Raw genomic sequence first — 15753 nt, 5'->3', positions numbered from 1 at the left:
AGCTTGCTAGTGATTGAAAAACAACGATTCGTCTGAGTGAAATTCCTATACGCCCGTTTTGAATATTACGAGTTACTATGATATATACAAAATTGAATCGATTTTGCAATTGGATTATGTTTCTTAAAACTGAAATCTAACTAAAAATATAATAAGGATAATAATAAAGTTTCCAAGTTTTTGATTTTTCTTGTGTGCGGTTGCAATTTGAAATAAGAACTAATTCTATCTAATTGGAATTTATTTTCACATTGAGCAAACGAAAACACGAAATTATAGACATCCTAAATTGAAGATGACAATAGCTTTAAAATTAGTGTAAGCAATAAAGTTGCTTTTGCAATATGCCGAGAAGTACTGCCAAATCAAAAGCGAAAAATGGTAATGTCAACGTGAAATCTTGTAATGTTTCCAAAAAAAATACAACAACAAAAACACCAAAAGATGATATCAAAAAAGAGAAGTGCCTCAAAAAAGAGGTGTTGGTGGCGGATACAGCAAAAGAGGCTGTTACGGAAGAAGTGGTTCATAGGAAGTCTGAACGACGGAGAGTTGCGCGCGATATATTTTTAGTGTTTGAAGAAACCAATTCCAGACGTAGAACGAGAGGAGCAAATAAAAAACAAACAAAACCAAAGTTTGGACACCTAAAAGTAGAAGATCCTATTAAAACGAAAGGTCTTCTGCGGGATATAAAAAATGAACCAAGATGCTATTTAAACGGCACCGACTTAAGTGTCAGTGTCACAGTGCCTCCTGTAGTTCCCGTTTTAAAGCGCAATGCCAATAAATTGAATGTTAACAATGAGGACAAAAAGTTAAAATCAGAAAAAATTAAAACAGCAGCGTGTATAACTGAAAATAAGTCTTATTCAAAGAAATCGATTAATGTCAAACCTATAAAAATTTCGACAGCAGAATCGCAACCATGCATACTAGACAATGAAAAACGAATAGTTGCTAGAGTAAATCCTATATTTTTATGGGTGAAACAAGATGACACACGTATTGTTGAAGTTCGCTGTGAGGACTACGACAAAAGAAATCGCATACGCATAACTAAGACATCAAACGGATGGCGGGCCATTCCACGATCTGATCCGACATCATCAAAAGTATTAAAGTTTTATCCAACACCATTGATGAAAGTAAAAAGAGAAAATCACAATCACGAAACAAACAACAATATCATCATCAGTAGTCAAACTGAATGCAATGAAACTTTGGTGGTTGAGAATTATGCGGGACAAAAAACATTGCCTGAAAATGCAGCCAATCAGATTGACGCTAAAATAAATGTATTGCATACGGTTTACAATCCGTTGGCAACTAAAGATGTCGAAAAAAAGATCAAAAATAAAAAATCTAAAAAACTTAAGAAAAAAACACATTCTGAGAAGAGCTCTAAAAAGTCAAAAGCTAACGTCACTGCCATACAAAATATTTTTGTAAATTCCGAGTCTAAACCAACTCCACTGAATACATCATTGAAAACAAATTCTTCAGATGAACGCAATGGACTAATATGCAGTAATACAAATGCCATCAGATCTGAACCTGAAATTTACAATGAGTCTGAAAAAAGTTTGTCTACACCAGATTTTATTGAAAATATCAATGATAAAGATTTTGGTAAGAATATTGAAACATTCGAAACTAAAGCAACATTATTAACAAACATTATTTTTGCGACAGAGGTGACATCGGAGCTAGAATCTACATATCAAAAAGAATCGGAGGAAGAATTTTCCTTTCACTTATGTCCAAAAACTGGCTTGTTTTTGCCAAATAATGAAGTTTCCATTTCAGAATACCATGTTAAATCAATTGAAAATAAAATCATTCAAGACACTTCAAAAACTCAACATAACACAAACAATGATGATTTGCCAATTGATATAGCCAAAGTGAACGCTGATTCAATGAAATCACAAATAGTTGAAGAGAACCCTGAAAGTTTGGAGGACAAAACCAAGAATCTTAAAGATCTTCTTGACGATGCCGACCTTCTTCAACACTGCGATGACAATGCAAATAGCGACGCCGAACTAATAGATACGCTAGTAAAGACTAGCTGCGAAAATAATTTAATACAAGCAAATGAAATAATAACAAAAGCTTCTATGGACCAAATGCACCAGAAAACTTTGGAAGGTACAAATGAAATGGTTGTTCAGCTTATAGCGGATGTTAGTGATCCACCAAAATGTCTTTCGTTTAATGAAGCTGGAGAGATTGAAGGCTTGAATGGAGAACTCTTCCAGTCTAATACATATATGGAAGCATTTGACAAACAGTCACATACCGTAATGACAGAACCACATATAACATTGCATTCAACGACTTCGGTAGTAGAAACGTCTGAGTCACCTCAAAGACCATTAACATGTGAAAATATTGAACCCATTTTGGAAATTATGGACGTAAACAATAGTAAGGTGCGGTCAGTAAATGTTATAGAAGATTCGCCTAAAGATCTTAGCTACAAAAAACGAGAAGAAGTTTGCCCTCCTTCCGAATCACGTAGCCAGTGTGCAGTTACATCCAGTTCCGATGTTATAAAATCGCCACAACGAGAAGGTACGCCTTCTTTGTCAGCCTCATCAGAAACACTTAAAAATCTCATATTGGAACAGTTTATGAAATTAAATGCACTCTCTACCCAACATCAAAGGGATCCAATAGACCTTGGAAAGCAGAGACATCATGATATATCAAATATGAAATCCATATACACCTCTAAACAAGCGGGACAGACGAACGACTTCATTGAGACAGTTGTTATCGAAGATGATGACGATGGTGAACAAGAACCATTGAAAAAACGTTTAAGACTAAATAAAAACAAAGTAGTACCAATAAATACAGGGAAAATGACTATGATAGACAAAGATCCCGATCCATTAACACAGTTACGTTTGCTAATACGAAACACCCAGTGGAAAGTTCCCGATCCAATATTGGTTCCGAAAGACAGACTCAGCGCTGTTTTAGCATCGCCTGCTAGAGAAATTCCACTTTTAATTACCACAAGACCTGAACTGAGATTGCCTGAAGCTTTTGCCTATCCAGAAATTATACAAAATCCTAATATTCTCGTTATTTCGATGGCTCAGTTAGAGGCAATTTTAAAAAATGAAGTTGAAGCGGAAAAAACGACAAGTTCTAAAATCATGGAGACGGATGTAAATCAACAATTGTCCGAAGAGCAAATAGCTGTGCAGTTAAATAATCATGTAAACGAGCTACAATCACAATTATCAAGGCAACATATTGAACTTCCGTTAAAACAATCGATAGATAGTATAACAACGGACACCACTGGAATATCATCAGAATCTATATCTGAAACTAGAAAAGAAAATGCTAAATGTTCGCAACAGAGTACGTCTTTGTCTTCAGAGTTGAATTCTGCCACAATGGCGGTGCTAAATCAGATGCTTTGGTTACCGTACTTCGGACAAATTTCCCAGGATATTGTAAAATCTCTTAAAAATCCAATTGTATTGCAAGAGAAATGTGCGAACCTAGTACCATTTTTTAATTCTCATTTAAATGGTTTAACTAATATAGAGGATGTTTATAAAAATGCTGCTATGAATAGTAATAAAATATCTACTCAATCTGCTTCAAATTCAGGTTTGCAAAGCTTTCAAGAGCAGATCGCAACTAATGATGAGTTATCATTATTCCAAAAAATTGTTCAGCATCAGATGCAAAGTGTACTTCAGTTAAATCAGCTTAAAGCAGACTCATCACAACTTACGGCTCCTTTAGCTGCGATTAACTCAGTATCATCTTTAGACAAAACCAACTCTAACATTGAGTCTTTATCTAATCTTATTGAACAAAAGAAGCAAAAAGTAATTCTACCAAATAACAAACAGACAAACCCATCACCTACTGTATGTAAAAATCTAACAAATAATTGTAGTAGCAACAGCATTTCAGTCGCAGAAAAGTCATATAATTTAAGGAGTTCAGTCGCAGGTCGTCACTCCACCGAATCAAAGCAATATTCGAATAACCACAGGCAAAATACAGTCAATAAGCCAAGACTTACATGTAAATCATTGTCTAATCTCTTGGATCCAGAACATAGTATGGCTCCATTGCCAAACTCATCAACAGTATACGTGCAGAATTTATCGTCGGATTTTCAAAAAAATGCCAATGAAATGAAAAGAAACTCTGCAGAGTGTAAAGTCAGTGACAGAAATATGGAGGGTAAAGGAAACGCTTTGAATGATTTGAGTACTGTGCCTCCATCTGCAAGACCTTGCAGTGTAACAAATCTCAATATTGAAGCAAGCAGTGAATTCGGAAAACAAAAGGCTAAACCCTTTGTCGATAGTATAGCACCCGAAAATAATAACGTGAATAATGATGCTTCTGGACTAACAACCGACACAAATATACCGCTATGGCATCCACTTTTTGGAAGGTAATAATAATTTTTTTATAATATTGGTAATTTGAAAGATTTTAATTCCCTCCACCAACATCAGTTCGTCAGTATATTATTGGTTTGACCCACCGACCATTTAAAAAAATTATGTTAGGACTGGATTATATGTACCTATAATTTGAACATACTTCCAATTTTTGTGAAAAACCTTTGAATTTTAGATTAGTGTGTAATTGGAGGGATGTTGTTCAATTCGACAATTCAATTTCTAATCTTATTTTTGGAAGCAGTAGAAATTTGATATTTGGAAATATATTTCATTGAGTTTTTTAGTGATAATTAAATAAGTTTAGCGATATTAGTATTTTAGTTCCTATTCGACCAAGTTGAATATTCCGGAAAGTTAATAACTGAATTGAATAAATTAGGATTAACTGGACCTGTCAGAATCCAGCCAAAAATCGTATTTTGTGCTAATAACGATACTAATATGTTTTGTTCTATTTCCGGTAAAATAATCCTAGGATATAAATCAGCGTCAATAAGTATATCAATAGGCCGGCTATCAAAGGGATTAAAATCCGACAAATGAAGATTTGGCAATAATTTTTTAATGTCGGCGTTAACGGAAGATAAATTTGTCGATATTTCTGGTAAAACAAACGCATTCATATTTAATTCCACGGAAGTATCGAAGTTAGATCCGATTTTCAAAGAACAGACATTTCTTGAAACTATTGATTCACTATTATTAACACCAGACATTTCAACATTCGAACAATTGGATCTTCGCTCCGGAACGACCCTAGTCATACTCGTCCAAAGATTGTCAACCCAGCTACAGCTGTATCAACCGAAAGTTTTTTCCCCAAGAAAGAACTATCGGCCACAGTCGAACTGTTACAACAACAATAACAAAGCACGTACCTGATACTTTTTGTTATTATGAAATATATTAACAGACGCTGTCCCTAAGAGTATGGACTGATTATGATGGGTATGAAATACTTGACGGTTTGACAAGTGTTAGTGGGTCGTAGAACCGCAGCAGAAGCAGTAGGTATTTCTGTATGTTGAATATGAAGCATAGAATTATGCCTATTATTGCAAATAAAACAATTACTATTAACTTTACAATTGCTGACATTATGTGTCCTCGAAAGGCAATTAGAACAGCAATTATATTTGTAGAAATTGAAAGATTTTTAAACTTTAAACAATTTCGCAGAAAATGAGACTGTTTAGGACACAAGATACACGACATTTTAGTGAAAGTATCGTCGTAAGAATGTTTTGATTCCTAACATCCTCCCACAATCGTCTTATTTCCTCGTCCTGTATCTCTAAGGTAAAAACGTTATGAATTTCCTCATATAAATCATTAAACAAGAGCTCTAATAAATTCATTGAGTGACGTAACCGACATGTTTAGTATTCAAAAAATTAATAAAATGTAGGGAAATTAAAAATCACAACTAATTCACGGCAAAAAATATTATAATTAGTTTTAAATGTCAATTGACAATAGTGATAATAGCTAAACAGACAGACCCACAGTGGAAAATTTATTGATCTCCGTATCGAAAATGGTTTTTACAAAGTTGGCATTTTTGATAAAAATGTCTATTTCCGTAAAACTGAGATTTGTATTTTGAAGTCTCCATTATTTATATTAATAAATAAATCAAACATTTTAAAGTTTATTTTTATAAACATTTTATTAAATTTTTTGCATCAGCTGTTTACACTTTTACATTTGTTGCTCGAGTTTAAACCACCTCCATTGGGCGCTTAAACTAGCAAACAAAATTAACTAATTGAGTACTCTAAAACATCCTTCGAGGATTAATTTTAATTTAATCGCTAATCTTTCACCTAAAGATTGGCCCCAATATAGACAAAGTAATTTTTTTTATACTTTTAATTAATGTCTAAGTATCTTTTATATATTTTTCAAAAAATATATGCAAAATTAATTGACATTTTCTAAATTTTAATTATGTATATCTTTTCCGTTGCATATTTTAAGCACTTAAAAATGCGGAATTTTTCTACATTAAATTTCAACTTTGAAAAGTTTTTTTAACTAAGTGCCCAGGAGTGCCCAGGGAAATCCTTTGAATGTTATATAGCATCATATATTATAAACAATATATGTGAAATTCAGCTGCGATTATCTGCGATTAACGAAAAAAAAACTAAAAAAATCTAAATTAACCTAAAATATTTTTTTTACAAAAAACACTTTTTTTGCGAAAAATGCAAATGTAATTGAATTTTATGAAGATTTTATGCATTACATGTAAAAATGTGTGTATTTATAATGTAACGTCGAATTTTACTTTAATTCCTACATATTTTTATGTATTTTACTGACGATTGAGTAATTTTCATATATATTGCCTCTTGTTGACCGAAATATAGGTGTATCGTTGACCGATTATTGATTTTCACATATAGTCGCATCCTCATGAAATTTGGCAAATAAATTTATATTTATACATATGTATATAGTTTTACATTTTCAAAGCGATACTGGTATTTTATGTGAATTTTAAATATTTAATAATTTTTTAGAAACGTACTTTGTATGGGGACCATGGCCAATGTTATACCGATCATTTCGAGAATTACCAATATTATTTAAACTTAAATAAAACTCAGTTATGCCAATTTTTGTATGGATAAAAATATATTTACATAATTATGAGCTCTAAAGGCACATTCGCAAGGGCCGCTTATATGGGGTATAGGTAGGATTGCCAGATTCCGATTCGCAAAAAGCTGGACATTGGGTTTTAAAAAGCTGGACAAAACAAAAAAAGCTGGACATAAAAAATACTGAGAAAATGTTAATTTTGGTTCTGTGTAAATAATTTCACACTGATACACCAAAAAAAATGCAGGGGTTTTCATATACCAATTCCGCTTTGTAATAGTCCATAGCGTACGAATATATTTTTAGTTTTCCCCGATCACTTCGTTAACTTAGTTTTTAAGAGCAAAAGATGTGAAAAAGCGCCATTTTTGAAGTTTTAAATTTTAAAAATCATAAGTACGTAAGCTGTACGTAAAGAAATTGACTATCGCTCGCAATAATATTTATTACGACATCAGCTGTTCAAGTGTTGAGATATGTTGTCAGTGATGATAGAAGAGGGAAATCATAACTTACATAGTTTTATAACAAATGTACAAACAGTGTTGGCTAACATGATTTGACAAAGATAACATACTAAAAAAATTCTATTTAGCTGGACAAATTAAATTTTAGCTTGAAACTGGACAAGCATCAAAAAAGCTGGACAATCCAGCCAAGTCCAGTCAGGCTGGCAACCCTAGGTATAGGTGAAATAACAGACCAATTTCAACAAATTTTAACAATTTTAAAAGTTGCATATCCATTGAACAAAACTACACAAATTTGACTTTAACTCACTGTAAAAAGGATACCCACTGCACGAATTTGATGAAACTCATTAATAAGACGGAAAAAAGTCAACATTTTCCCAAGTTAAGCTTATTTCTTATTGACAAATTATTATTTGTTTTACTTACGAGATATGAAACTTACGCACTTCAGAATTTGTTTTTTCTGTAACCCAAAAGGGCGTAAGTTACATTAAAAATAGTAAGTTTTAACATTTTCATCTAAATTCAAATCGGTTTTTGTTGGTCAAATAGACAGAAATAGTTTTCATAAACCGGTTAACCGAAAACCCGGTTTTATTGCATATTTCGGTTTTTTGCAAACCGGTCTTTTTAAAACATTGGTTTTCGGTTAACCGGGTTATCCGGTTTTTAAGTCTCGGTTAACCGGTTTCAAAAAAATTAAATTTTTAGTACAAAATTATACGTTTTCTTTGATTTTTTATTGTGATTTTTAAAAATTTAGAATAGATAATTCTAATCATTACTTTCCGTTTATGCATATGAAAACTGACCTAAGATTGTTAAACAACCCAGCAAAAAATAATTGATGTCATACTTTACAAACTACATCTTAATCACATCTTAAAATGCGATTACATATTTTTCACTTTTATAAACCAAATATTTCCTTACAAATGAAACCCCAGTTAAAAGTGAGGAAAGAGATGTGGAAAAGTCATTACAATAATATATTTGAAGTACATCAAGATTTGGTGAAAGAGTAGTGAAATTTACATAAGCGTGTCATTAAGAGAATGTGTTTTATTTTTGACATCCAAATATTGGATTTTTACTGTTTCTAAAAATAAGATTAGATGTAGTTCAAAGTTGCCAAAAATGAACAACATCCCTCCAATGACACGCTAATGTAAAATTCATAGGTTTTACACCCGAATTTGAAGCACTTCGGGTTACTAGTTGTGATGAAAATTCTACATCTTTTTCCACACTTTTTTTGCGGTGAAATGTTAAGAAATGTTAAACACATATTATGTATATAAAATCCCAGCAAAAAAAGTGTGGAAAAGATGTAGAATTTTCATCACAACTAGTAACCCGAAGTGCTTCAAATTCAGGTGAAAAACCTATGAATTTTACATTAGCGTGTCATTGGAGGGATGTTGTTCATTTTTGACAACTTTGAACTCCATCTAATCTTATCTTTAGAAGCTGTAAAAATCCGATATTTGTATGTCAAAAATAAACCACATTCTATCAATGAAACGATTATGTAAATTTCATAGGTTTTTTGACGATAAAATGCAGGATGCATTTAATTGTTTTCTGCGTGAGTATAATAAAAATCGAGAAGTTTCTCAAACGTTCTCAAAACGGACTTTATATATCGGAACATAAGGGCTGTTGTCGCTGTCCGAGAATTTATGCTTCTGAGGTTTTTCACAAACTGTAATGGCGCTTAAGTTGATTGACAGGAAATTAGAATAACAATTCAAGCAGGGGCTCAATGTCTATGTCGAGACAGTCGTCGTCTGCTTCCGTTCCCGATGAATCGTCGCGAGCCTGAACACTTTTTATACTTGATAGTCATGGGCATACAATTTTTTATCGATGTAGATGCATTATATATTCAAAGGTCAATTTATCCCTCCTATGGCAATATACCTAACGAATCAATAATATCTTCAGATCTGTATAAGTTTGTTTTCTTATGATATGTTAATGTACATATCTATACCAAAAAGTACAAATATCTTATTAAGTAATTCATAATATTTCGGAAAATGAAAATATCATAATACATATACACAGAAAAAAGTTTCAGCATAAATATTATGAACTGCTTTCATTGACTAAAGTTAATAATATTTAAGAATAAGTTCCTAAATTGTATGAATTTTTTTCATTTTTATATTTTTAAACATAATCTAGAAGCCTTGACTTAAAATATTAAAAATTTTCTTTATATTTTTCTATTTGTTAAAAAATGTTTGAAATTTTCTTTGGAAAATTTTTTATTTCTTTATGATTTTTAGATTGAAAACAATGAAATATGCGCGTAACATGCAGCATTTTCTGAAGAATGGATGTTTAGCTATATGCTGATGTTCTTTTATTTCATATTTTGTTTTCCAACATTTTTATTTATTTATCATAAAAATACGCTAATATGTGATTATTTTCTAAAAAATGGAAGATATTAATAGGTAACGGTTATTTATTTATTGCATTTTTGATGAAAATCAAAGAAAATGAACAAAAAAACAAAAAAATCTTTCATGTACAAATTCATACATTTTATGAACTTTTAATATTCTGAATGAAAATGGTTTGGGAAAAAAAAGTCATGTTCGATTCATTCAATTTATTTCAAAATTCATTCCAAATATGAATTATTTTTTTCTGTGTATATAATACATAATACATATTTAAAAGATTTCCAAACATTTCGGTTAACCGGTTTAACCCGTTTTTTATACTCGGTTAACCGACAAACCGGTTTTCTAGAAATAGTCAATTTTCGGTTAACCGAAAACCCGGTTTTTCCAAAAATCGGTTTATTATAAACACTACATGGAAGGCATAAGGCTTCTTCATAAAGATTTTCGGAAATTATAATTTTTCTTTGAAAAAATTCTAAAACTGTTAAAATAATCTCTAAATTACAAGGATTCGCTAAAAGTGCCATTTTTGTTTTATTTGATGCCAACTTATAACATTTCACAGTTTTGAAGTTAAAAATTCAAAAGATTTTTAAAATTTTCATGAATTTTAAGGTAATTTTAGAACATAACGTTTTAGATTTTCTTTGATAGGGACGTTGATTTTAATTGTAGGACTGTAAAATTTAGCAGGAACATGTATTTTTTTACGGTGCATCATAATCAATCAAAAAGTCGATTTTGATAGAGAAACAAGGAAGTTGATTTTTGATATGAAAATGTCATATATTTTCCACTGTGCGAACGTAGGGTGAATTAGACGTATATGTATTTTGTTTTTATATTTTACAGATGTAAATCGAGAACAAATGAAGCAAAAAAGAAAATATAAAAACAGTAACTTAATGCAATAAAAAATAACTTTAATTTAAAAAAAGAAATTAAAATTTCCAAAAAATAAACTAAAGGACAAATTAAACTGAACAAAATATCAAAAAGTAAAAATGCCGATAAAATACAAAAAGAAATTTGCGTATGTGTGCGCGTTAAAACAACCGAGTTTTTTATGACTTCATTTTTGCTCACGAAATATATTTACGTATCTTACATATATATATATATATATATATATATATATATATATATATATATATATATATATATATATATATATATATATATATATATATATATATATATATATTTGATAATCTATAATCAGCTGTTTTACCTAGTTTACAATAAACTTTTGTTGTTTGCTCACGCTCTCTATTAAAAAGAACGATTAAGAGAGATTATATAAAAATTTATCTTTCAGAGTTGTTTTCGATTATTTAATTTTGTTTTAAAAGCCCGTGGAGGTAAATAAACGTCATGATTTTATATAATACCACAGGACAACGGAGGAAACATATAAGTACATATTGATAAATAAACGAAAATCAATATAAAGTGTCTGGCGGCACACTTATATTAAAACGTGTTTATTGATGTTAGAATATAATAGATGAAAGAAAATGTAATTTTTATAACAACGATAATTTTGATTTTATTTAGTTTTTTTGTCTCTCCTGTAAAACTTTGAAAGGTTTTGTTACGTCTTTTTACATTTCAGGTGACGATATGCATGATTAGAGGATAAAAAGGCCCACTGAAGTTTTAAAACTATGTATGCAAATAATCAGGGTTCAGAAATATTCATGTACGAACACTTAAATTGATACATTCAATATAAATACACAAGAATGAAATTTGCAGTTTTCTCATCAAACACATTAATATTTGTATACATGTGAGAGTTATTATTGATGAATTTTCTGAAGGAGGGATTGTATGGGGACTAGGGTCACATAAGGTCCGATCAATACAAATATCGGCATAAATGAGTTCGCTATAATCATAATGATACTGCCGATTATTTAAATATTACGGATTTATTTGACCCTATGCAATGACTTCAATTCCATAATTCTCCATTTACTATTAATATCATGATGAAATTCATCATAAATAACTTATAGAATGATAAATCTTTCCACCAAATGAAGATCGGCCCCCATATAAAGCATCTTTCAGAAAATCAGTTTTTGAACAATTTTGTTTTAAGATAAAGATCAATAACGTTATCAATTGCTAATAGATTTTAAAAAGTAAAAGTTGCGTTTTACTCATAAACATAGTTTTCTAATGCATTAATATATGGTACGGTTCCTATATAAAAAAGTTTATAAAAACGTCTCAAAACTTGCAAAGCGGTGCAAATCAAAAATATATTTGTTAATGAAATGCACACATATTTCTCCAAATTACTTAAACATCTTATACATACATATAAAGGCCTTAGCTTCTAAATCCGTTAAAATCAATTGAGAATCAACTAAGTTACTGACTTATAAGTGCTTAAAGGTACGAAAACCGGAAAACCCACTACGCCATCTTTCGATTTGTAGCCATCGGTGAAGATCTTATACGATCCATCATGGAAAATATTTTTAAAAAGCTTCTTTCATGGCTTGAGAATGCAATAATCATTGATTAAGATAAAGTGGCTTGACTGAGTCTCATCATGACAAAAAGAGGCTTTGATGGAGTGGTACGAAGGGCCCCTGTTATCAATAGAGCTGATGCGCGAATTATTCAAATATTTTCCGGTGGAGGTCTATTCTTAAGATTTCCACCAGACAAGTGCACCATACAACGCCCCTATTGCTCTTCTGCATGAATGCTTATGGAAAAAAACTTAAAACTTAAAATAGAAATTTGTAACCCTAATTGGCCTATAGACGAAATATGCACCAAGATTAGTACTATTGGATATTAGGCCAGACACAAATTTTCTGCGCGATCGGTCCAGAACTGCCAGACTTAGAGGGGGTCAAAGTTGGACATTTTAGTCATACAGGGTTTTATTGAAATTAGTGCAATTTTTCACTTATTGGTCATAGGAAAAAATGTCCAAAGGAGCTCAGATAGGTATTTTTTCATTGTTTTCAATTTTTTTTTGTTTTAATTTTTTTTAATAATGTTTTTGATAGATATCCCACTCGCTTCCCATTATGGGACTATAAAGTCGTCAAAGGAAATTGTTTAAGCTTTGTTTTGAGCAAAGAAAGGCCCATTTAAAAAAAAAAATAAAATAAAAAATATAGATTTAAATTTTTTTTTTTTTTTTGGAAACAATGAAAAAATACCTATCTGAGCTCCTTTGGACAATTTTTGCTAGGACCTATAGGTGAAAAGTTAGTCTGGCCTACTATCCAAGACATCGATTTTAAAAGTTGCGTCACTTGACATGAAAATTAATTTTAAAAGACGAAACAAATGATTATTAATAGAAAGAAATGAATAGAAAGAAATTCGGCTCTGCCGAATCTTATACCATTCACATTAGTGTGTGCTTTTATTAATACTTAAAAAATTTAAAAAAATCCATTCCTGATTTTGGCAATAACAAAACAATAGCGGTTTTCACTCTTGGCAGTAAAGTACACTTGAAAGTTTGGTTTATATGTTTATTTGGTTTATTTATGAAAGTTCGTGGAAAGTCCTTTCAAATGATGTACAATATTATATGAATTATTAACCCATTGAGAGTCAAAAGATATAGAAGGTTTTATGGTCTATATCAATTTTTTATTTTGGTTTTCCCTTTTTAAGGTCTATATCCATTAAATGTGTCCAAAAATATCGATTTTGCTCAGATGGGATTTATTTTGTTCATTAGTGCCTAACTGGTGCAAAATATGACCCAAATTGGATAACAGGAACCTGTGCCGGAAATCGATTGAAAAGTGTAAAATTGGGTAAATAATAGAATTTTGTTTGTAAATTCTTCAAAAAATGAACCATTAAAATTATTGTTTCTTAAAATTTCGACCAAATCTTATCTTCTAAAGAAAATGATCTTTCCAAAAAGGTATAAAATAATAATATCGAGTGACAAATAAGATATTGATGTTGTCTACGACATCAATTGCAATACGTGCAATTTATCTTTAAAATAAAAAACCTTTTAACCTTCTACGAGGTAATATTTTTGGTTTTAATAAAAAAGAGATCTACGTCTCATAAAACTTTAAAAGCTTTATTTTTTTTAACGCAAAATCTTGGACAAAATGGATATATATATATATATATATAGTGTACTTTACTGCCAAGAGTGAAAACCGCTATTGTTTTGTTATTGCCAAAATCAGGAATGGAATTTTTTAAATTTTTTAAGTATTAATAAAAGCACACACTAATGTGAATGGTATAAGATTCGGCAGAGCCGAATTTCTTTCTATTTATTTCTTTCTATTAATAATCATTTGTTTCGTCTTTTAAAATTAATTTTCATGTCAAGTGACGCAACTTTTAAAATCGATGTCTTGGATAGTAGGCCAGACTAACTTTTCACCTATAGGTCCTAGCAAAAATTGTCCAAAGGAGCTCAGATAGGTATTTTTTCATTGTTTCCAAAAAAAAAAAATTTAAATCTATATTTTTTATTTTATTTTTTTTTTTAATGGGCCTTTCTTTGCTCAAAACAAAGCTTAAACAATTTCCTTTGACGACTTTATAGTCCCATAATGGGAAGCGAGTGGGATATCTATCAAAAACATTATTTAAAAAAATTAAAACAAAAAAAAAAAAAATTGAAAACAATGAAAAAAATACCTATCTGAGCTCCTTTGGACATTTTTTCCTATGACCAATAAGTGAAAAATTGCACTAATTTCAATAAAACCCTGTATGACTAAAATGTCCAACTTTGACCCCCTCTAAGTCTGGCAGTTCTGGACCGATCGCGCAGAAAATTTGTGTCTGGCCTAATATCCAATAGTACTAATCTTGGTGCATATTTCGTCTATAGGCCAATTAGGGTTACAAATTTCTATTTTAAGTTTTAAGTTTTTTTCCATAAGCATTCATGCAGAAGAGCAATATGGGCGTTGTATGGTGCACTTGTCTGGTGGAAATCTTAAGAATAGACCTCCACCGGAAAATATTTGAATAATTCGCGCATCAGCTCTATTGATAACAGGGGCCCTTCGTACCACTCCATCAAAGCCTCTTTTTGTCATGATGAGACTCAGTCAGGCCACTTTATCTTAACCAATGATTATTGCATTCTCAAGCCATGAAAGAAGCTTTTTAAAAATATTTTCCATGATGGATCGTATAAGATCTTCACCGATGGCTACAAATCGAAAGATGGCGTAGTGGGTTTTCGGGTTTTCGTACCTTTAAGCACTTATAAGTCAGTAACTTAGTTAATTCTCAATTGATTTTAACGGATTTAGAAGCTAAGGCCTTTATATGTATGTATAAGATGTTTAAGTAATTTGGAGAAATATGTGTGCATTTCATTAACAAATATATTTTTGATTTGCACCGCTTTGCAAGTTTTGAGACGTTTTTATAAACTTTTTTATATAGGAACCGTACCATATATTAATGCATTAGAAAACTATGTTTATGAGTAAAACGCAACTTTTACTTTTTAAAATCTATTAGCAATTGATAACGTTATTGATCTTTATCTTAAAACAAAATTGTTCAAAAACTGATTTTCTGAAAGATGCTTTATATGGGGGCCGATCTTCATTTGGTGGAAGTATAAAAGTTATTTATGATGAATTTCATCATGATATTAATAGTAAATGGAGAATTATGGAATTGAAGTCATTGCATAGGGTCAAATAAATCCGTAATATTTAAATAATCGGCAGTATCATTAAGATTATAGCGAACTCATTTATGCCGATATTTGTATTGATCGGACCTTATGTGACCCATACAATCCCTCCT

At 30.9% G+C, this 15753-nt stretch overlaps 1 protein-coding gene across 2 annotated transcripts in view; it reads left to right on the top strand.

Annotated features, from left to right (window-relative positions):
- The window catches only part of LOC119609676, a 35838-nt gene continuing 20085 nt past the window's right edge, over window positions 1-15753 (top strand). Inside the window, exons 1-2 of one of the 2 annotated variants that reach the window (XM_037964558.1) lie at window positions 1-1632; window positions 1696-4444. In XM_037964558.1, coding sequence (XP_037820486.1) covers window positions 345-1632; window positions 1696-4444 — 4037 coding nt within the window. In that variant the 5' untranslated portion in view covers window positions 1-344. Of the gene's footprint in view, window positions 4445-15753 lie in introns of both variants that reach the window. The other variant, XM_037964551.1, reaches the window with a different exon arrangement.

Source organism: Lucilia sericata, unplaced genomic scaffold (assembly GCF_015586225.1).
Source record: "Lucilia sericata isolate MDLA Ls3-8-SP2 unplaced genomic scaffold, ASM1558622v1 Contig000024F_arrow, whole genome shotgun sequence".
In the NCBI taxonomy this organism is placed as follows: domain Eukaryota; kingdom Metazoa; phylum Arthropoda; class Insecta; order Diptera; family Calliphoridae; genus Lucilia; species Lucilia sericata.
The sequence above is the reverse complement of the archived record's forward strand: the minus strand, read 5'-3'. Positions and strand labels throughout refer to the sequence as shown.